Source organism: Bactrocera tryoni, chromosome 3 (assembly GCF_016617805.1).
Source record: "Bactrocera tryoni isolate S06 chromosome 3, CSIRO_BtryS06_freeze2, whole genome shotgun sequence".
NCBI classification, from domain to species: domain Eukaryota; kingdom Metazoa; phylum Arthropoda; class Insecta; order Diptera; family Tephritidae; genus Bactrocera; species Bactrocera tryoni.
This window is the reverse complement of record NC_052501.1, coordinates 30,931,232-30,956,239: the sequence shown is the minus strand read 5'-3', so window position 1 is coordinate 30,956,239 and position 25,008 is coordinate 30,931,232. Positions and strand designations below refer to the sequence as shown.

Sequence of the window (25,008 nt, the reverse complement as noted above, 5' to 3'; positions counted from 1 at the left end):
ATAACATACATACTGACCTAGATCTGGGCTTCAGCTTGGCATCGCCACAGCTTGTGGCTGGGTCCACAGCTTCCACTAAGCTGGATTTTTTACCACCCGAAACGGAAGGACTAGCATTGCGATTCTTGTCTGCGAAAGAAAATACATAAGCATCAAGTTAATTTATATAATGTATGTACAACAAGAATACAAAAATGACAGTTTTCCACAGCGGAAAAAAATGAAATATTACACTGCTTAAGAGTGAGGTGAAGACTACATAGTTTGAGAATTATGTTCAGTTCTAAGATTGAGGTGTATTACAAGGCAGCAAAGAAAAGAACAAATACGACTTATATTCTGCATGTTTATAGTTTCAATCATCCAACAATTACTAATTTATGACACATACACTCGGGTACGCAGAGATTCAGGCACATGTATTAGTTAAGGATTATTATTTCAAAATTTTTTTCAAGGATTTTCAAAGTATACCCAACAATTATAAGAAGGTTTCGGCGTTCTACTGGAATTGGCAGGTTAAAAAAAACATCAATAGAATACTGTACTACCTGTACCAAGATTTTGTTCGCCATATTCTACTGCCATTTGTTGGATCCACGCCTTTTCGCACACTTTGCCGATCTAAAATTATTTAAATGTTATTAAAATAAAATTAATAAATATTTTACTTAATTGCGTTTTAATTCAAAAAATATTAGAATTTGGGTTTAGTTTATTAGCATTGTAGTAATACGGCAATTCGAAGTAGGACCTTGTGACAGCTATTACCAAAATAATGGTTTGACTCGTGAGACTCATCGACATAATCGCCCATTAGAGGTAATTTGAAAAATCGAACTGACACATAGACGTCGAATTATTTTTAGTTAACCCTGGCTAAATGGGATAAGCCTCCCCCTAAAACCACTCCATCAACACAGTCAAACTCGAAGTCACATCACTGCCAACACTCCAATACACCACACACACAGAACCCACATACAGTTTTTACAGTTTGCTACATTCGTTATTATCATAAAATAGAATTGTTAAAAACCAAAACAAGCCGTTTTTTTTTTCAAAAAAGCCAAAAAAAGTGATAAGTGTTAAAAAGGTGAAGTGAAGTGGACAACGGCTCAATCAAGCCCTAACCTTCAAAACGCGCGTGTAAAGGTTACACTCGAAGTGTAACCAATTAAAAAAAGGCATAAATTCTGTTTGGAAAATTATTTTTATTTATTTTAAAGTATAAAATATGTCAAAATAATTCAGGACCAATTCACTTTTACTCGATGTGACCACCTTTTACCTTAACTATGGCCTTGAGGTCAAAAACCGAATCGCAAGCTGCCCGAATGTGACTTGCCGGTATTTTGGCCCACTCACGGACATTGGCTTTCTTCAGCATCTCGAGACTGTTGTATTTTTTACTTCGGATCTTGCTCTCCAAAATGGCCCAGAGAGAAAAATCTATTGGATTCGCTTCTGGAGAATTCGAGAGCCATTGTGTGGTCGTAATGAAGTTGGGAACGTTGCTTTTCAGCCATTCTTGGTTCATTCGCGCCTTGTGAGACGGTGCTGAGTCTTGTTGAAACGTTCACGGTTTGCGACCGAAATTTTTGTTTGCCCACAGCTTCAAAGCAGCCTCCAGCATAATTTCATTGAAGTCTAAGCTAAATAGTGAGGTGAATATGAGTTATAAGATAACTATCAGAGAGTGAAGTGCCCCTGGCTTTGCATGAAATTCATAGACGGAATCAGTTTTGTTAACAAAAATAAGGTATCACATGGGTATCTCTTTCAAAAAACGCTGTATTTTCAATGATGCATATTTCCAAAGAGTTTGTGAAATTTTCAAACTAACATATTTAAAACTCGGCTTCTGCAACCTCGAGGGCCCAGCTGGTAGATGTCCTCGTAAGAATTAAGGCCGACATTACCGCCGTCCAAAAAGTGCGATGGACAGGCAAGGACTGAGGCGAGCAAAGAGCGCAACTTCGGTGTAGGATTCGTGGTGGGAGAGAGACTCCGTTCCCGAGTCCTAACATTCACTCCGCATCAAAGTGAAGTTTTTCAACATATCTCTGCTTTGCTTCCACGTCCCGACGGAAGAGAAGGATGTGACCAAATGTGACCAAAATGTCTTTTATGCGCCTTCGAGCCGGTGATGGACTGTCCCACCACGATGTAAAATTCGTACTTGGCAATTTTAACGACAGGGTGGGCAAAGAAGGTATCTTTGGCACATGATGAAATATCCTCAAATGGTTTGATGCTGATCTACTTCGCCGGCCCCGAAATATGGTTATCTGTATTACTAGATTCTAAAAAAGGAAAATTCATCAAGCTACTGGGTTCTTTCTGGATCGAAAAGCCGCCAACCAGATGTTGTGACAGACGGAACACACGTCTAAAATGTTTAGACGTGCATACGCTCCGAGTTCTTAACAACGACTCGGACCATTATCTTGTTGCAGAACAAAATGCACATCAAAAATACAAGGAAGGTCAAAACGTCAAAAACCTGAAACCACAACAGATAGCCGAACGAGTTTCTACTCGACTTGCACTACTGCTCTCTGAGAGCACTCATCAGCAACTCAGTATAAGGGAACTGTGGGCATTTCAAGCTCCTTACATATAGTTTCAAATGAAACTATTGGTTTTCGTAAAAGGCAAAAAAACAGCTGGTACGATGAGAAGTGTCGTGAGCGACAGCGTGGAAAGAAAACAGACTGCCTCTACCTCGCAAGGTTGCGATCGACCACAACACATGCAGGATGGGATAGATACCGAGAGTTGAAGAAGAAAGCGAGACGCACTTGCAGACAAAAATAGGAGAGGCCGAAATACGTGAGTACGAAGAACTTGACAAACAGGCCGACAAGGGTAATGCTCGTAAATTCTATGAAAAGATGTGGTATCCGCAGGATACTCTTGTAGAACCCTCAGAGGTGATCTACTGACTGATGCACAAGGCATACTAAAGTTATGGAGGAAGCACATCTCCAGCTGGCTGAACGTCAGTGAAAGCATAACGCTAAGAGAAGACGAATCCGATTCCCCAATCGATACAAGTCACTAATGATCCGCGTTCTGTTATACGTCTATAATCGTTTCAATAAAGAAAAAGAAGATAAATACATCAAACTTATTAGGGAGCGAGGTCTCGCCCAATTTTTGAATATTTCTAAGACGCAATTGCCTCCCCTCCCCAATCCTTCTTAACGTGAGTCGTTGGGAAAGATTTGAGTTCTTTATCTTAATTTGCGGCTTCGTTATGGCGCTTCGGCGACATGTGGCAAGAGTATAAAAATAGAGAGTATTCCTGTGACCTGTTCCTTTGACATGTATGGATCAAAAATATTACATATTGAAGTTTAATGTATCTCGGAAAAAATTGTATAGTCTTTTATGTAAACTTATTTTAGAATAGAATTCCTACTTTACACACTAGCAAGATAATTTGTATTAAAGAATCTTTAATGTAGGCATATTTTTTGTAAATAATATCACCGCTGTGATAGACCGTAATATATGTATCGTCCATAAAAAATTAAATGGGTATTACCAAATGGGAAGGTAAATGACCTTACCAACAACCAAAAACCACACCGAAAAGTTAAAAAATATACCCTTGTTTTGCAAAGAAATATATGATATCGCAATGTACATTGAAATCTACCAAAATCTACTTCTAAAAATTTTCGAGAAAAGCTTGGAAATTAATTTACATTGTAGCGACGAAGATACAAACATGTAGCGTGTATGTGTAAGTGCGTCTCTTTAAATTGCGGTTAATCCTTTCTTCAAAAGAGCATCAAAACGCATAAAGCCTTGTCGTTCTTTCTTCCAACTTATCGATATTTTATGATATTTTCACCATAAATAAATTCTCTTTTCGTTTGAGCACCACTTTTCGTTTCTTTTCAATTTTTCACTTAAATTACTCGAGTTTTCTAGACAATGAAGTGAAGTCACTTGCCTGACTGCTTGACTGAAATCCTGCGATACATGTGACGCATTTGCAACGGGATTAATAAAAATAAACATATAAACACACACATGTGTTTACACAAGCCCGCAAAGGCAGACGCGTTTTGGCATGTGCGCTTTTCGTGTGAAAAGTCTATGTATGCAAACACGTGTCGAAACCGACTCCCACAAAATTTAAAGACTTTTCCACATATCACACAAACATACACTCAACAAAGGAAACCTGTATGTACACATATGTGTTTATATGAGGGTTTTATGCTTTTATCATGTAGCAACCTCTTTCAAACGTTTTTTTGAAGCTTGACTGCCCGTGCGAGTGTGTGCGTTATTAGGTTTTCAGCTTAAACTCTGATTTAGTCATCTGTGAATATATGAATTTTCGCTTATGTGTTTGGCGCCGTTGGCGTGTAAAACATGCAAAATTCAGCACTATATGAAGCGTGTATTATATGTGCTTGAGTGTTTAAAAAATTTCGACCCGTGTTCGTGTTCGTTCATTGTAAAGTTTTTTTCTCGAAATTTTTAAAATTCACTCACGTGTGCCTTGGCGATCGCACGACTTCGTTTATTACTTTGGTTTTCTATTACACTATTTCAAAATGAATTTAAGTTTGACTTTAAGAAATATAGTACAAGTAATATTAAAAACAAGTGAGAAAGGGTTATGTTCGGGTAGAGTCGAATATTTTATACTCGAGCAACTTGCTTATTAAACAAGCAAAAACGTGTTATTACCTTAAGCAATGATCCATGTCAAATTTCGTGAAGATACCACGCCAAATGCGAAAGCTTTCCTTACAAACATTTCATTCCGATCGTTCGGTTTGTATGGAAGCTATATGCTATAATAATCCGATCTGAACAGTTTTTTCGGAGATTACATTGTTGCCTCAGAAAACAACCAGTGCCAAATTTTGTGAATATATCTTGTTAAATGTGAAAGAACTTGTTTCCGATCATTCAGTTTGTATGGCAGCTATATGCTATAGTTAACAGATCTGACAAATTTCTTCAAAGATTACATTGTTGCCTCAGAAAACAACCTGTGCCAAATTTTTCTGAAATTACATTGTCAAATGTGAAAGTTTTCCATACAAGAACTTGATTCCGATCGTTCAGTTTATATGGCAGCTATATGTTATAGTGGTCCGATATCGGCCGTTCCAGCAAATGAGCAGCTTCTTGAAGAGAAAATGATGTTTGCAAAACTTCAAAACGATATCTTAAAAACTGAGGGACTAGTTCATATATATACACACGGACAGACGGACATGGCTAAATCGACTCAGCTCAGCATACTGATCATTTATATATATACTTTATAGGGACTCCGACGCTTCCTTCTGGTTGTTTCAAACTTCGTGACAAACTTAATATACCCTGTTTTAAAAAGTTTGTGTACAAATTTCAAACGAATCAGCTAAGCCGTTTTCGAGTAATGTTGGTCACCGATTTTGAAAACACTATTTTGAGAAAAGCGCGTTTAATGTACTTGCAAGTACTCTGAAACGCCTTTTCAAATTTGCGTGCAATTTCGAAAACATTCACCGGAATGATTTTAAATTTTCTGTGTGTATTTTCAAACATATATGTAAGTACGTATTAAGAAACTGAAATAAAAACTGTATATAACCCCTTAGTTAAAGCATTAACTACAATCGAGCATATCCTCATACTCTGGACGGAATTTATAACCTCTGGATTTTTTTACCGATGGGCAATATACACGATAATGAAACCGTTTCTTTTTTCTTGCAGCAACTCCGTGAGCTTTCTTTATTTTCTTCAAATTTGAATCACCATCTCACAGATAGACCAATATTTTCGGTAAACGATCAATCATACGCACTGTGATCCATATATTTGATATGAGGCGGCTTGAATAGTTATGTTATGTTTTGAGAATTTGTACAGTAGAGATGGCATACTATTTGTACCAAGTTCGGTCTGAATATAAGTATTCATTGGAACTTGATTTGTGTAGAGAAAAGTGAAAGAATTATATGAATTTTAACTTTGTGACCTTCACACGATAAAATAGGGTCGATAGACGGGAATCTTTGTAATCCCTAAACATTTGCGAAAACAGATAAGTAAAATCTGCTTAGTATTAGAAATTTTATTTTTACTTTCTTGCGCCTTTTCCTGGTAAATAACATAAAATAAAATTAAAATTAAATTAGATTTTTCGCCTTTGCAACAGCGAATCAAAACGCGTACTTAATTTTAATCTGCTGTTTTTTTTTTGCTCTATCAGCTGTTTCTCCTTCTTCGCTTTGCCTTTGGTTACAGCATTGTGAGCCATTAAAAAAGAAGCAACCAAGGTTTTAGGACAAAGGACTAAACATAACCATTACAGGTGTTCCCAAATATTTTCTGGCAGAGCCATGGCCTCTGAAAATAGTTTTTCGGAGAAGTTCAAACATTTTGAGAACGCCTCCAAAAGGCAAAAACGAAGGAAAATCTGAGCAAGTGCAGAACAGTGAAACTGTCAATATTTTTTGTAAACTGGGCACAAAAATCATGGAGCTTGAAACTATGATGTCTGGTCAGAGACATATTAATCAAGCTAAGCGTGACCTTGTAAGTTGCATAACAAGCCTGTAGGTTAAGGCTGAAAGTCCAGACAATCTGCTGAAAAGAGTTATGGTAGGGAAGCTTCGCAAGTACGAGTATTACCTATCCACAGAGAAAAGCATATGCCAAAGAGGATACGTGAATTATAAGGTTACTTACCACCAACCAAAAAACATAAAAACGCCAACGATAGAGCGCAGGCTTCATATAGTGAGGTCAGTAAGATTGTATCGAAAGACAGTTCTGTAGATAAGCCCGCATCCGAGAAATGGGTGAACGCGGTACAAAAAAGGAAGCCAGTTGAAAAAAGAATTCGTACGAAATCAAACACCAATATTACTATAACCAAAAAGGACGAAGGATCATACGAGTATGTGAACATTCTCAAGAAAATTAAATGCGATAGTGGTCTTGAAGAACTGGGCACAAACGTAAGGCTCATTAGAAAAACACTCAAAGGAGACCTGTTACTAGAATTAAAACACCAAGCAGACAAGAGAGCCGACTCGTTCCAAAGCGCTCTAGAAGGAGTGATTGGAGAATTTGCCTCGCCCGAAGAAATTTGCGACGTGTTACAAAAGGAGTGCGCGTTTCAGAACATAGGGCCAGCAACTATCGACAAATATGCGGAAAACAATAGGCTACCTCTTCAACAATAATAACAACAACAGCCGGTAGATCACTAGTATACTTCCTGCATTAACTAAACATAATGATGACATATTTCAGGGTTTAACGTAGGAAATCTTTCTAAAATGCTCCTTCAGCTATCAGTTTTTGAACTTTTAATATAAATATGTATAAATGACTCTATCATAGCATGATTGTTTCAAGTTGCAGAAATCCACGTTAATCAATTCAAATAGAGGGAGAGAGAGAGTTTCAATATGGTAACGGGGATTGTGGTGTAGGCTAACCACGTCTTACATTTTTGAGGAATTATATTAATATTACAGATTTTATATTTGTATATTTGCAACCCTCACCTGGCCCCACACATATAATTATAGACTTGTGTATGGAACTCTTCCGCATATAATATACAACGATATATGGGTAGATATGTGCGCATGTCTGGATATAAATAAATGAAGTGCCGCTGACCGACTCACCATACACTTCAAATCAATCACGCACGCACACCCTCGCACATACACATATTGCTTATATATCCATACATAAGAAGTCAATTGAAAAGTCCCAGGCCTGACACATAGATGGCGCTACTCAAAAAACGAGTGCATGAATTTAACAACTGTAGGATTATTGGTTTGTGAATTATTTGATTTTGAATACCAGGAATGTCCCAGGAAAAGCAACTACCAAGGATTGTTATGCTAAGTTTAGACGTGGAGGAATGAGCACCGAAGACGGTGAACGCCGTGCACGCTCAAAAGGTGTTATTACCGACGAACCCGGGTTTGTGCGTAAACCCGGGTTTATGCGTCGATAGGTGACAATGAATGAAAAGTCTCCATAATTTTATACCGAAGACTCATAGACGGTCAGCCGAGTGGACTGCACACCGTGAACCCGCCCAAAGCATGGAAAAACGCAACAGTCGTCATGAAAAGTTATGGCGTCTGTATTTTGGGAAGCGTATGGAATAATTTTTATTAAATACCTTAAAAAAGGCAAACCCATCAACAGCGCATAGCGTTATTGGAGCGTTTGAATGACGAAATCGCCAAAATACAACCGCATTTGAAGAAAGTACTGTTTCAACAAGCTAATGCGCCGTGTCTCAAATGGGTGAAAACGATTCCAAAAATCGATGAATTGGGTTTCAAATTGCTCTCCTATCTACCATATTCTCGAGATCTGGCCCCCAGCGACTATTTATTGTTCTCAGATCTCCGAAGAATGCTTCCTGGGAGGAAATTTTCGTCGAATGAAGAGGTGATCGCCGAAACTGTGGTCTATTTTGAAGCAAAGAACAAATTGTGCTACAAAAATGATATCGAAAAGTGTGCGGACCTCTATAATCAGTGTATAATTCTGGAAGGGAACTATGTTGGATAAAAAGCCGGGGTTCTTCAACTGACCTGTTATATACACATTGATATGAACATATGTAAATATGTTTTAGTTTGAAATGCACTTGAATGCGAGTGGCGAGTCGGCGGTTGTTGCGGCTTCCCTTTGTTTTGCTGCCGGCATTTCGTTGGTCCACAGTGTGCGCACATGTCAGTAAAGTAGACAAACAAGTGAACAGACGGACGGACAGACGGACGAATGGACTGGCGTACAAAGATGGACAGGCGGAAGGACATGTGCTCAGAGCGTTGGTAATAATGCAAGAGCAAAGTGAAGATGAAAGTGCATTGGTCACTTTAGTGCATGGCAAAAATTCAAAAACCCAAGTACTGCAATACCAACAAACAATACGAATTTTATTACAATAGCAATTAAGTGCGATACCGCCAAGCGCCATCTGAGTATGCCACAAAAAATGTCGAGTTATACGCCACTTTGTGCTTCGCTGCTGTATTTTTGTTGTTTTTTTAGTACACTGATTCATTTATTGCTTAATTAACATTTAATTAAAAATTATATAATAATTTGAGGCTATTGTGCGACGGTTACCTTCATCGTGTATGACCTTGCAGTGATTTATTAACGCAGACACATGCCTGTATTCATTCATAATATCAGAATGAATAAAAATTATGTGTTAATTCAATACTTTTGGTCCAGAACTGAATACAGTGCATTTAGGATATAAGAAGGCAAGTGTAAACGAAATTTTGTGAAAGAACGTTTATTTGTATAAGATAAAGATAAAAATATAAAAGTAAGACCAAAAACTTGGATGTTTGCGTTTTTTTTATAAATTTAAAGGTCAAAATCTGACATAGCTGAAGGGCAAGAGGTCGGTAAAGAAAACTAATACTCTCGCGCTTTATCTGGGAGAGAAGGTTTCAAGTCACGCAAAACTAATGTGGTAGGCGTAAACGTACGTATCAAAAATGACTGATGAAGTGGGCGGCGAGATCCATTTCATGGATCTAGATCACAGGCGACATTTTAAGCTGCCGGAGTACTGCGGTTTCTCTCAGGTCTTTGTGGTTAACAAAGTTGCTGACGGAGCCAACAACGCAGGAACATGTCGATAGCAAAGCAGAAATTAACGCCGTTATATCGCATCGCATTGCGTCAGAGATTGTCCTTAAAAACAGGGAGGAAGTAGATATTGTGACAGCCAAAAAGCGGCTTTTGAAGCACCGCGATCGTATTTTTTCAGCATTTCTTTACACCAATCCACACGAGCCTTTTTTTAAGCGATTGTCAAATTGTGCGAGATCCAACGAGAACAAACCTTTTTTACGGCCAGGTGTTCATGCAATATCGAATGTATGCTGGTGGGAGAAATGCATAGGCATGCCTCTATCTGAAGGTATGTTACATGACGGTCTTGCACTATCAGTTTACGTACGGCATCCATGTTTTCTGGCACAACGGCTGTTTTTGGACGACCTTCACGGAATTCGTCTTTGAGCGAGCGTCGACCACGATTGAATTCGTTGTACCAGTTTTTCACAGTGCTATAGGATGGTGCTTCATAGCCATACAAAGATTTTAGTTCATCGATGCACTCTTGTCGTGATAATCCACGTCGAAAGTTGTGAAAAATGATCGCACGAAAATGTTCACGAGTTAATTCCATTTTTTGGCCGAGATGAATTTTTTAATTCCCTGTAAATAAAGCAATTCACGATTAAATGACAAAACCTTCTGAGTGATGTTTTGCTAGAAAATGTCAAACTTTCCAATCGAAATGTCAGATTGCACCTGGCAACACTTAGTGTTGCCCTAGGCCAGAATAAATATAGCAGCCCTCGTATATTGTACTCGATCCTAATCAATAAAACCTCAATTTCGATTTTTTTGCTGATACGTTGTTTTGCATTTTAGGTGACGATATGTTTTACAATATGTTACTCATACGCCCCACCGTCTAAAGTACACAATGTAGTTCGACAGGTCGTATGAGTAACCTCATGTAAAGAGAGGATATTATTTTTTCCATCAGATTTATCTTTATAGATTAGAGTTTATTATGTATTTAATATGTTCATTGGCTTTCAATGGAAGGATTATTATCCACTACAGCCACTTACAGCTGGTGACTGTGGCAACGCTACCTCAACTACTGCACAAACAATAACCTAAAAGTAACCGATGACCACATAAAAGCGCTTTGTATGTCAGCTGCTGTATTTTGTTCTTACTTATTAGCCAATAAGTCGATTATGTCGCTAGAAGCTCGCGATTGCTTGCTCATTTGTCGGCAAGTCAGATAGCGAGCGAGCGAGTGAGTAAGCGTATTGCTTTTGCTTGAAGTTCTTAATTAAAAGTATCAAGTGATAAGTATATTAAATTATGAGAGGAGACAAAGCAGTGAGACAAGCCAATAATGAATGTGAGTAAAGCATAAGTTGTATGCAATAGAGAGCAATTAGGGTAGAGCGACGCAATAGCAGCTAAAGGGGGTAGTTATAAGGAAATTTATTAAGAAAATTCACGTTCTGAAAAGATTCTAATTCGCGCGCTTCGCTCAACTTATGGTCAACATAGTATTCGGCCTACTGAGCATACTTTTCGCTACACCATCACCCATCTTGAGATCCAGCACACATTATTGGTTAATATTCGACCGAATAGACCACGCTCGGCACGCAGTGCAGAAAATATAGCAGTCGTAGCTGAGGGTGAACAAGAAAACCGTAGAGAGCCGTTTTGGCGTCGTTTGCAGCAACTCAGACTGACTAATGGACCGACTTGGCGCATTTTACGTCGAGATCTTAAATTGAAAGCGTTCAAAATACAGAATGTGTAATAACTGCAGCCGCTCGACTTTCCCATGCGACATCGCTTCGCCCTAGGGACTTTTCAAAAGTTTTCTGCAATAATGCCAACGAGAGCGTAACAGTCAATTGTGACCGTTGTCGCGTCATGATAACCGACTATTTGATGCCTGAGACGGCGCCACTTCTCACAAATCGAGCGAGCACATAATTTAAAGTTTTGGGCCGTTAGATTAGCCACCAGTATCGTGTGATATCACACCGCTAGATGTTTTTCTGTGGGGATATGTAGAGTCTAAAGTCTATGCGCTTTGATTCAGGGCTTGCAGCAAAACGTGATCCGTGTCATTCGGCAGTATGGAGTCGAAACGAGTCATCGTAAATTGGAATCAAGGGATAGACCATTTGAGTTGGAGCCACGACCAACATTTGAAAGAGATAATCCTAAAAAAAAGTGAAAAATAATGTTTTTTTTCAAAGTATAATAAATATTCCCTGCTAAACTTGAAGTTTCTGTTTTTTTTCCTTTTAAAAAGTAGGCAACCACGAAATAGAAAACTCTTTAGTTGTCATAAGGTTTGACTTGCCTAAATTGGATTAAAATGCATGACGAATCGGATAGCAATATGTTCCAATTAATTTTGAGGAATACTAATTAGTTGTTAGTTCTTGGTCGGGAATAAGTTGAGGTTCGTTCACGTATGACCTGAACCAAAACGCATACTGTGAGAGCCACACCCAAACAAACAACGCTACTTGAGGACATTGAACAATACATGCTCCGCCCAGGGTTGAGAATTACTTGGTTTACTCCTTGTATGAACTGAGCGATCGACAATCATCTGTACTGTTTCGAGGTAAAAACTCTAAATTGAGAATACTTATACAGGGGTCCCGCAGTGTGGTTTTCTCTTTTGGTTACTGCCAAATATCTACATTTCAAAAGTCCCTCAACGACAAGAGGGATGATTACGCGATATTAACGACGGGTAATAGAATCGATGGCTTGTGCTCAAAAGTAAACTGCATCCCACCGATCTCTCTCACTTTTTTTCTGGAAGGAACATAACACTCTCCCCAACAAAATCCACAGTGTTTTCGTAGAAACCATTTCTGCAGTTGTTTGCTTGAAGCGAAGCCGATTTCTAGAAACATCCGCAGGTCATTCCTTGACTACGTCGTCGGCATCGGACAGTGCGCCGTCCAGACTTCGTACGCAACTCACTTCAGACCGCCATTTAGAGTAGGACTATTAACACTCTCACCGACTCTCCTTATGTGAATGGCGTACTTGGAGTCGAACATTGCAGACGAGCTCGAGTTACTGCTTGAATCTAGAGTGACCCTTGCGCAACCAGGGGTACAACCCTTGGTCCTCAGTTCATAGAAGTGTGGAAGTTCAACTGGTGGTAGTTTTGGCTACGACGTCTGACCAGAGATTTAATTCTGGTAGAAGCCTTTGGAGTTCACTCCAACCTGCTCAATCGGACTGACCCCTTAAGGAGTATCGTGGTTGTTGTGGTTAAAACCGGGTGCCGAACCCAAAGGTCGGCAGAGATTTTAGATGGGCCTCGAATTGTACCGAGGTGGTTAGTGTGTACATTCCACACTGCCATTCGGTACTCAAAATGTTTGGTATTTTCAAGGCGTTGATCAACGCATTGATTTGATCTGATGTGCTTTTGTGCTCCGTGGGGAAGGCTGTCGTTAGCAGGTACCCACGTTAAACACACCGGATGTTGTATACTGTAGCAGGAGTTTTCCTGTTTATTCTGAATCGATTTTGACATGACAAATATATGCCCATCAGGCAATGAGTTCCCGCATGTCTCTAACCACCTCTTTGAATGCCCAGCAAACCCCTTTCATCTAACAGCTCTCTCACTATCGTCCGAATCGTCGAAATAGCACGCTCCCTGTGCCCACCGTTAGATGACTTTGATGACAACCAAGCGGAACTTTACCGCCCATGCAAGGTAATCTAACAATAACAATATCAGTAAGATATTTTTTGACCTTGTGTGACCATAAAGGTGGAATGGTTTATGTAGCTTATGTGCTTGTCATAAAAACAAAAAGAGATAAGAAATTGATTCGTCTTCAAATCCTCAAATTCTTGACGGCTGTTTGTTAAAAAGCTTGAAGATAGAACATTTAACTAATGATAGATCCGTTAATATGAGGTTACTTTAGGTCCTCCCTTGAAAAACTCCCCTGAAAAAGTGGAAAAATTAGAAAAGAGTAAAGTCAAAGAAAAGAAAAAAATAAGATAAAAAATAAATTGAAAAATCACAAACATTTTGAAGAAGGGATATTTCTAAAGGGTCCACATATAAAGTAGTATATGTCCACCATGTCGTATTAGTTATGTTTTAAAACCAGTTCATGTAGGTATATTAGCAAATATTCCAAAATAATATTAATATTATAACCAAAACCAGCCAATCAAGCTAATTATATATAAAAATGGTGATTTGCAGAAACCAGCTGAGCTTATTAAAAGAACCACTGATATTTGCAATTTGAATATTTCGTTTCGTTGAATATGTGCTTTGAAATTTAAAATATAATAACAAAAACAATATCGCTTTGTGGCATGCCGAATTTTGTGGCAAGCAATTTCCTGCCACAAATCACTGCTAGCAAGAAATTAAAAGCAACATTCAGCAACCGAATTGCGGTGGCTCAACCCACGGTTACCTTATTTAACTGCTGAATAATTGCTTGTCTGAATGTATAAGTACAGTGGCAGCTTGAGAAGACAGTGTTTTAAAAATATAACTAAAGCGGATCATTAATTGAAGAACGTAGAATAATATTGGGAATAAACCAAAATCCGATCACGAATAAGAATAATTTACCAAACTCTATGCCAATAATAGATAAGTCGATAGAGGTAATGCTGAAGCCTGACAAATGCTTAAGGAGATTGCCATTAAGAGGTAAACGGTAAGATGAAGGCACGTGAGCCCTTTTAGTAGAGTTATACATATACAAAATCTATTAAAGAGTTCTGAAAAACCATTGTTCAAAACTTTTGGTGCAAAGCTTGAACTTGTACCTTTGATTAAAGTATACAACAGAACTACGCTTTTGAAAAAAAAGTAAAAAAAACGTTAGCTTAGCTTGCACCGACGCTATAGTGATTCGATTTGATCTGAAACACTTTATTCGGAAAATACACTTATGCTTTGAAGGTACGACAGCTATATAGTGTAGATCGATTTTAAAGGTACCCATAAACTAACAGCTACTTGGGAAAAAAAGACGTGAGCATATTTTGAAATCAATATCACAAAAACTGAGGGACTAGTTCGACTATATACAGACAGGCGGACACGGCTAAATCAACATAGTTTGTAACGCAGATTATATATACAGGGTTTTCACATAAGAGTGATATGATTTCTTAAAAAAACACTAATTGTTAAAGAAATTCAATTGCTTTTTATTTAATGTGAAGTATAATCGATACAGTCAAGACCTAAATATAAAATCATTCAAATGGCCTCCAAGACTTTTCTTGAAAGAACGACTTCGATGAACCCAATTCTCGGGTACTTTTTCCACTAAATCTAGTCGTGTGTCACGAACAACAAATTCAAAAACTTGAAGAGAATCGGGTTTATTGCTAAAAGCAATGACTTCAAATAACCCCACAGGAAGTAGTTTAATGGTGTTGAATCACAACTTCTTGGAGGCCATTAAATGTCATAATTTCTTGAAATAATCAAATCTCCAAACTATTTTCGCAATAATTCGGTTGCTGACGTTCCATGTGGCACATGGCTTGTTGGCACCAGATGTTGTCAAGATCAGCTTCTTCTAATTGGGACCATAAAAAGTTGGTTACCATCTATCTATACCGCTCTCCATTGACACTAATTGAGTCTTCAGCATAATTTCGAAAAAAAGTACGAACCGATGATACCACTGGACCAAAACCCACAACAGATTGTCAATTAATGATTGTTCATGAATAATTTGTGGATTTTCTTCGCACTGGAATCGACCGTTTTATTTATTTACCGCAGATGAAAGTAAGACTCATCAGAGAATATGATTTTATTAAAAAAATCATTATCACTTTCAAGTTTTTTTAAGGCAAAGTCAGCAAATTCACAGCGTTCACGGTAATCCAATGGCTTGAGTACTTCAGTGAGAACAATTTTATATGGATGCAAGCTTTAATCCTTTCTCAAAATCCGCCAGATTGCTGTTTGAGATAGTTTCAATTATTGAGAGCGACTTGGAATCGACAAATTGCGGTCTTCAGCAACATTTGCCTGAATGGCAGCACTATTGTAATTATTTTGAGCGGTTCTTTGTCTTATTGGCACTTGGACATACAAGTATATCCCAAGGTCAAAGTTGTAAGTTGAAAATTCTCAGAAACTGATGTAAACTTAAGATGAACTTATGAAAGAATTTAGAGTATATTATGAGACGAGTGATACGATTGCTTGACAGGGTCTAAAGAGAGCTTCTACTAAACTATTAGTACATTTTTAAAATACAAGGCAACTCTAAAAGGTGTATGAAATGTGCTCTTTGGTGAAATTTTCGCAAATTAAGTTAAGAAAAGAAAAAAAATATAAAATGCTTTACCTAACAATTCACTGCCCACAAAATGTGGCAGCAGTTTAGTTGCATTTGAGAACTGCAGAGTTGCATTTTAATTCTGATTTATCAAACCGCCCCTGAAAATATACATATTTGTATGTTGTTATAGTTGAAATTGCGACAAAACAACACCGCCAAATAACTGTACCTACAGGTTGCATGCAACGGTACACACAGAGTAAAACACCAAATTAATGAATGGCAAGTTGCAAGCGTAGCAATAAACGCAAACAATAAAAACAACAAATTACAGGTAAATACAAGAGTAGAGGGTGAAGAAGAAGCAGTAGCAGCGATGTGAAGCAAAATGTGGTGAAAAATGGAACCTCAGAGTGCAGTGTAGTGCAAAAGGTGGAGAGGTGCTACACTGGGACCATGAAAGGCGGTGTAAAAGTAAAAGGCGCAAAGAAAATACGAAGAAACGCACGAAAGCAGTGGCATACTGAACTCTGGTGGCAACTGGAAATGCTATGGCAACCTTTGTACCTCTTGCAGCCGCACACATCTATGTATGTCGTGGATCTCGGTGCTATAACCGCTCGTGGCGCTGTATTCGCTGCCGTCGAATTTGTGGGGCAACTTTACAGACGCTGCAGCCATCACACAGGCACAGAAAATATGAAAAACATGAATTAAAGAGGAGAGGGAAAGAGGAGGAAACAAAAGCGCGAGAGTTGAAATGAATACCAGAGACCTACGCGAGGAACGGAGGCTACGGAGCAGATTTTGGCGTTGTGACAGCGGTGAATGCTTTACCAAACGGTGTAAATGTTTGAGTTTTACCGGCCGGCTGGTGCCTGCTGGTGCTTGGTTAAGCGATGCGAATTGTCCATATGAATAAAGGTGAAAACATCATGGAAATGCTTGTAACTTTTTAGGTCTCTTCAGATGCAGTGTAGTGAAGAGCGAAATTATATTGGGCTTATGTATGAGAGTTAAATTAATCGCTGGAAATGAAATGTTTGTTCCTATTAGGTGTGCTCGAAAAATAACGAGAATTCTAACAATAAATTTAAGAGAGATGAATTGTCATTTTTTTGTTTCATGTTGATATACACGTCTCTGAAGTACGTGAAAATGCTGTGTTCATTGCTTACTTTGTCTGTAATAGCTGCTAAGGTTAGACGTATTTTCATGAACTTGGTGACTTAGGTTTGTTAAAAGAAATGGATCAGGTAATTTATTCGTGAATTCTTGGATTAAAGCAATACTGTAACAATGCCTTAGCCTCCACATACCAGACATGGCTTCATGTGACTTTTTTCTATACCCAAAAATAAAGAGACCTTTTTACAATATTGATGAATATCGCTGAAAGTGCTATCGGCTATACAAATCGAGTTTAAGAAGTGTTTTTACGATTGGCGGAAGCACTAACATAATTGCATAATATCGAAAGGGGACCATTTTACAGCCCACACCATTAATGTCGTAAAAATTCTAGTTAATTTTTGAAAACACCTCGTACGTTAAAGAATATAAGTTCCCAGATTGCATGTGAAATGCGGATATATGACAAATGATGTGAATATGATGACTCAGTCTGAGAAAAGTAATAAAGCCTTGGTAACAAAAGATTGGCATTTTTTTTTTTAATTTCTAGGATATTAAGAACCTCTTGACGCATTTGCGATTGACGGTTACTAGTCAGAGATGTGCTCTGTATCTATGCTTATGACATGGAAACAGATAATCGTCGGCCGAATATAGTGGCAAAGGTGAGTCGAAACACGCCAAAGCAGGTCAAAAATCTAGTTTATGTTGACAGTTTTCTTCAATTATTGAGGTGTGATGTACACCGAACTCCTTTAGACCGATCAAACTGTCAACAAGGCATACTAATTGAGTGTTATTCGTCGTTTGGGCGAAGCTATTTGTAAAAAGAAGACGGAATTATGGACGGAAAGCTCTAGGTTTTTGCACCTCGATAATGCACAGTCGCATATTGCAATGGTTTGTCGTGAGTTTCTCGCCAAATTTTCAACCAATATCATGCCGCAACCATCGTATTCATCTGATTTAGCTCTGTATGGCTTCTGGCTATTCAGCGAACTCAAACGACTGCTTCGGGGATACTGTTTTATAGGCCAAAATGCGTGAGTATGAAGAGCTTGACAGCTGGCCGGCAGGAATAATTCTCGAAAACTAGTGACTAATACCCAGAGCAAACTAAAATTATGGAACACTTCTCAAGCCAGCTAAAAGCATAAGAGATGGTGAACCCAATTATTCAATTGATGACGATGGGACGGACGGACGGGGGCCGATGGAATGCTTGCCGAGCTATTCAAATACGGCGGCAAAGAACTTATAAGGAGCAACTACCGTGGGATAAGCATCCTCAACATCGCATATAAGGTTCTGTGTGAAAGATTAAAGCCCACCGCCAACAAACTGGTTGGACCTTATCAATGTGGCTTCAGGCCTGGAAAGTCAACAACTTACCAGATATTCACTATGTGCCAAATCTTGGAAAAGACCCGTGAAAAAGGATCGACACACACATTTTCTTCGTTGATTTCGAAATTGCTAAATAAAAAAAATTGCTCAGTAAAAGAGTGGAGTGAATTTAATTTAATTTGCATAATGGTATTAATGTTATAGTAACGTCAAAGCAGCTAAAGTGAAATCAGCAATTGGAAGACACGGCACCAGCCAGAAAACCGCCTCCATATTGCCACACGGAAAGCGTTGTAAGATGACACGCTGAGCGTGAGAAGAAGCATAATTTACTTAAAGAACGAATACACACGGTTGCAATTAAGTGGTTGCTTGTTGCTACTGGTCCGCCGTACTCACTAACAAATACACAACGGTACCATTGAGGCTATCTAGGTCGACAAGCAAGTGACTAATGCGTGCCACTTGCAATTGAATTTAATTTTACTAATCTTCGCTTAATTTTCATCTTGTGTCTTTTGCACCCTTCTTCTTTTCCCATTACATACCACTAATATCTCCGCTGGTGCTGTTCGTCTGTCTTTGCTAAGCACGCTCAGTTTGCTTGTGCTGTGTCAATTTGGCTTTGAGTGAGAGTACTTACTTCTACTTGACGATGCGCTAACATATGCCGAAGAGCGTCGCTTGAGTCCACTTGTGCCGTCATTATTGCTCCCGACGGGCAGAAATCGCGATAGAGACAGCAGCGTTTTGAACAGGTCAGTCACGTTTTGATCCTCCTTGGCAGAGCACTCCAGCACTTTCGCTCTGCAAGTGAGAAAATAATGTAACTGATTAAAAATGGGGGTTCAAGGAGGACAGTCCTCACGAGTACACAATTACAAAATAATTTTTTTATTGACATAAAAGAGTTAATAACAGGAAAAAATGTTAATGTTAAATTGTCTTGCTGATCATTTATACATACATTTTATAGGGTCTTAAATGTTCTTCTCTGGGCTTACCATCTTCATGAGAAACTTAATATACCCTTTACAAGGTATAAAAAATTTTCCAATGAATTTTTTACCAAGAATATAGATTGAATTAGAGAATCCATAATAAAATGAAACTTATGAAAATCTCACACACATTAAGAGCATATTCTCATACATAGTAGGATCCTGTATCTCTTCTAGGCAGTAATTTTTCCTGCGAATAGCCAACTCCTGCGTGTTCTGAAGATTTCGATTATAATTTGCTATTTGCGGATACTCGCATATTCCAGCTAATTGACTTTTTCAGTTTTGACTAAAGTTATCTAGTTTTTCTACCGCCAGCTATGCTTTCGCAAGGTCCTTCTGGCTCTGGGTAAATCGGAAGAAGTCTAGAGAGTTCTTCGTTCTCAGGAAGGTTCACCTTTTAATTGTAATGGGAGTTCTAACTGGACAACAATCTGAGTGAGATCCTTCCGCCACGTCGAGGGATCAGCCATCTAACCTGACCTAACCTAAGAATCTGCCGTATATTAACCAAGGGATGTTATCGGAGTGTGTGGTCTGTGGGCTAATGAACTTGCAAGTTAAGTTGGATGCACTGAGCACATGCTGTAATGCCCACAATCTCTACTAAAGGCAGATAGGTAGAAAATAATCGAGGTTTTGCACTGCGACCTATGGACTAATATGGTCTAGCACTCTGAACCATTCCAAGAGCTTGCTGGGCGCGATGGTGGTGACGTCATCTCTGTCCACGTAGATAGATCAAAGGGACTGGAGCCTGCTTCTACAAATTGCTGAGCAATCTTGATTCAGGTACTACGAATTTTCCGTTTCCATGTCGCAAAACCGGCAGTTGCACGTGGGACAAGTGTTTCGGAAGCCTGCAGTGCCTACAATCCCTGAGTATATCGTTACACTGGTTGCGGTAGTTGCGTTGGAAATTGATTTCTGCGCACTGAGTTATTGCACTTCTGCTTGAAAGGTGCTTGGAAAAAATTCCATTGGTGTGGATAGTTTGGTATTCGGTCGCGCAATGCCTGATCCAATGCCTCTGGTATTTTCAAGCCGTCAGTGGAATTACTCCACTCCGCCTTACTGCCGAAAGTAAGTTTAAACTTCTTTGTGAAGTTTACCCTCTTCGTAACACTGTGGCGTGTCTACCCCCAAGGCTTTTATTTTTGAGACGACATTATCGACATTGAGTCTTTGCTGCTTCGATAGTTGAAGACCTATCGAAAACTGCGTTGCCTTCGATGTCTAAGAAACCGTTCCATAAGTGACAATAGGCCCTACGATCATGATATATAGCCACCTGATGCCTTAGTGGCTCTCGACAATGTTAATTTCACATGCCTATGCCATCGTAAGGGTCAGTCTAATGGGAAGCTTAGGAATTTGATGTTTAAGCCGTAAGAGCAGTGTTAGGGATGCAATTTTCTGCGCCTTGTATCTTATGTGGTTGTCTACAATCTTGTCCATCCCTTTTAGCAAGAAAGAAGTAAGATTAATTAGTAAGACTAAAAGTAAAGAAGGTTACTAACTTAACTTGCTTCGCCGAATAGGCGTCGCTGCCTAAGTTTATAAGTTGGTATCTTGTTAAGTAGGTCGCTTCTTTTATTCAAGAGACAATGGAATAAATTTGAAGCAAGATTTTCATCCTTCAGCAGATTTGGTACTTATTACGATATTCTCTCACTTTTAAGAACACCCTTGCATCTGCCTTAAAGGCTTAAATCTATTAAAACTATTAATGCCCACAATACAATATCCCTGCCAGATAAAGTTTCTACATTGTTGTTTAGAAGAAACTACTACGATCTATATTTTAAATAAATTATAAAGTATCACTGATAAAAATTTGTATGTTTGAAAACCCTGACAGTCTCACAAGTTGTAAACAAATTAAGGCACTTAGTGCCAAAATATCTTTAACACAAAAGTTCATTAATTCATATTACTTGTGAAAGTTCTTTTATATCTAATTGCCTTGCATTGTCTGTTTAAAAATCAACTAAGACTCGGACTATTTATCTACAATTAAGGTGTGCTTCATACTTGTGCAGTTCCGTGCCGTCACAGTCGGCCTTCAAAACTACACAACCGCCAATCGAAAACTGGCGATTATTATTTGGGTCGCCTAAAAGGAGGCCAGCGGAAATGAACAAAAGTGAAACGAAGCAGCACCGGTTATGGAATCACTCATGTATTCACTGACAACTATAGCGTTTGTTGTTAATCCCGCTGTCCTTACGTCATTGCACCATTGTACCAATACATACAGATATATATGTTTATATACATAGATATAGGGAGGCAAGAGTCTAGCTAGTACCAACGGTGTTTATCTCTTGCCAAACAGCTGTGGCATATGTTAGTTTTAAGGATTTACAGTGAGTTGTTTACTTTGTGTTGCTATCATAATTTTTTTTTGGATTTTTTCATAGCACCTCCGCTTTGTGGCAAGTCGCGGAATGTCTGTTAAAAAGGTTTTTTGCCACACGCGATTTTGAGACTTTTTATTGCTGAGAATCCAGTTTAGTAGCTAAGCAATTGTAAATTTGTTTCGAATTGCATGCATTTAAATTGTATTTTTAATAATCGGAATAAGGTACTGGCATCTAGATTTACTACAAATTGAGGTTATGAATATCAACCTTTACCCACATTGCAGATAATTATACTACTTCTTTCCCCACTGTTGCGTACCACTTGTCGTAATACTTCGAAGTATCCACATACGCATACAAATCAGTGCTGCCAAGTTTTACTACTTGAACGCTTTCCGCACTTGTTTCGATAACTTCCTCAAATATTTTTGCTAATTACATTTCAGGTAAGGTATGCCATTCCCTAATTGGTGGCAGCAGTCGGTGCTCTAGCTCGTGCCACTTACGTAGATGTATGTATGTATGCCGCAGAATGTTGACGAAGTCATTGAAAATGATTTAAGTACTTAAGTGACTGCTTAAGACTGTTGGCAACTAACTGTTTCAGTTTGCTAAATTGGCAACTGGCAGGCACTTCAGGCAGTGCGAAACACCGAAATGGGTAGGAATTAACCAGAGGCTCCCGAAAACACACACACACATATACATGCATTACCCACAACCGCCATTGAGTTGATTGACGGCGCAATGAAGGAATCGAGTGCCGACTTCAAACTGTTGCGTAGACAAAGTCATTGCATGAGTACTGAAAATAAAGCTAGTAAAGGCGATCTGAAATTCGGAGCTCAGTACTTCTTAATTTACTAGTCAAAAATAAAATACATAATTGCCATGAAATATTCCAAGATGTGAGAATTTAAGAACACTATTTGTAACGGGTGATCCGAGTAGAGGTACTTTTTACATAAGCCTCTTTTTGACAAATCACGTGTGCATCGTGTCAAGCTGAAAGTGCACACGAGGACCATCGGAATATGAAGAGTCGATTGAGCGCCGTCCGCAGCAGCTCGGACTGACGTATGGAACAACTTGGGGAATTTTACGTCGAGATCTTAAATGGAAAACTTACAAAATACAGCTTGTGCTAGAACTGAAGCCGCTAGACCTTCTCAAGTGAAATCGTTTCGATGTATGCCTTCTTGAAAAGTTCCAAGAAGATCCGACGTTGTCGAGCCAAAGTTTGATCAGCGGTCCATTTCTGGCTGAATGGGTATGTAAACAAGCAATATTGCTGGATTTGGGACGTAGAGCAACCTGAAGAGATTCAAGAGTTGCCATTTCATCCAGAAAAAATAACGGTTTGAACGTAACAGGTAATGGCGACCGTTATCGCGCCATGATAATCGACTATTTGGTACCTTAAATTGAAGCTTGTCATATCGGCAACATTTGGTTTCAACAAGACGGCGCCACTTCCCAAACATCATATCAATCAATGGATTTATTGAGAGAACACTTCGGTGAGGAGAACGTTAGACTTTTTCCTGTGGGAATATGTAAATTCTTAAGCCTATGTGGACGACCCCACTTCGACTCAGGCTTTGGAGAAAAACTAGTCTCATTTGCCAGTTACCTGTCGAAATGCTCGGACGAGACATTGGAAATTAGACTTAACGGATGAACGATCTGAGATGTAGCCGCGGTCAATATTTGAAAGAGGAAATTTTCAAAAATTAAATGCCAAATAACGTTGTTTCGAATGATAATAAATATTTCTCATTAAATTTGAAGCTTATATGTTTTTTCTTCAAAAAATGTTTATTATTTTTGTGTAGCAGTCATTAAAAAAAATTGTTTAGGCATGCACTGGGAATGCAAAGAAGCTATGTCAACTAACCGATAGCTGGGTAAAATATTTTTAGGAGCCCTTTCGGTTGCTTTGAGTGAAAAGTTTTAGGCAGAGAACAATGTATAAGAAGCTTTTGGTAAAAAAAAAACAAGATCATAAGGAAAACTCGGCGCATTCTTGAATCTCTGTAAGCTTCCGCACGAACTTAAACAAGATCGGCATAGTCAAACGTATTAAAGTTCACAAGAAAAAGATTACGGAGCTTGTGGTGATAAGATCTAAATATTTTTGGAGTGGCTCTGTAAGCTTGCTTGAAGTATAGAGTTGACAGTCTTTGAACTTTACTTTCCCGATTGGTCTTTGACATCGGACCTTACAAATCATCCGTGGGAATAAAACTGATGCATTCGTGGTTACGGTAACATAACCGCTGTGGGAAACATGTTGCTGTTGTAGTCGTAAACTTTCTCCGAAACAAAACCGAGCATTTTGCATATTTAACCGTTGCCGAACTTTAAAGTTTTACCAGCCGTCAGTATGTACTAAGCATTTGAATATTTGATGACTTGTGTATTTGTCTGTGTGGACTTGACATGCATTTTATTTTTGCATGAAAATACGGATACAATTTTATTTTTACGAGTTCAAAAATTCTAAATGTAACGTCGACCGAACTACACACACATATATACAAAGAAATAATTACCAAAAAATTCAATTGAAAAATCCTCGGTCTGAAACATAGATGGAGCTACTAGAATTTAATCCATATGATTTTAAGTTAGCACTAACTTTTACAAGGCGCTTGTATAAATTTGAGAACTGTCGGATCATTAGTTTGTGATTTATACCGATTGGAGTGAATAAACTTTTGTTATTGTGAAAAAAATAGATTAAAAGAAGTTTCGAGTTTTGAAAAATTATTGCTTTTTGAATAGAGAAGATACATTGAAGCAAAAACTTGGCTTAAGACGAGACACTGCTCCAGGAAAATCAACCATCAAGAATTGGCATGCTAAGTATAGACATGGTGAAATTTGCACCGAACACGGTGAACGCCGTGGATACGTCTAAAAGTGGTTGTTACCGGAAAAAACATTCAAAAAGTCTACCAAATAATTTTGAATGACCATAAAGGGAAGCTGTTCGAGATAGCAGAAGCGCTAAAGATTTGAACTAAACATGTACATTACATCATATATATTATTACGAATATTTGTTTATGAGAAAGATCTGTGCACGCGAGCTAACTTTTGCCCAAAAACAACGGCGAGTTGATGATGCGAAGAAGTGTTTGCAGATGTTCAAGTATAATGAAGCCGAACTTGTGCTTAGATATGTGACATATAAAACATGGCTCCATAATTTCACTCCGAAATCCAGTCAACCGACATCCGAGTAGA

The 25,008-nt window shown here is 38.5% G+C and overlaps 1 protein-coding gene across 6 annotated transcripts in view; it reads right to left on the bottom strand.

Annotated features, from left to right (window-relative positions):
• LOC120771854 (GTP-binding protein Di-Ras2-like) overlaps window positions 1-25,008 on the bottom strand; it is a 137,409-nt gene that overhangs the window by 5,426 nt on the left and 106,975 nt on the right. For 4 of the 6 annotated variants that reach the window (XM_040100098.1, XM_040100097.1, XM_040100096.1 and 1 more), the window contains 2 exons: window positions 19,033-19,196; window positions 18-129 (listed from right to left, as the gene is read on the bottom strand). In XM_040100098.1, coding sequence (XP_039956032.1) covers window positions 18-129; window positions 19,033-19,196 — 276 coding nt within the window. Of the gene's footprint in view, window positions 1-17; window positions 130-551; window positions 625-19,032; window positions 19,197-25,008 lie in introns of those variants that run through there. The other 2 variants (XM_040100100.1, XM_040100101.1) reach the window with 2 other exon arrangements.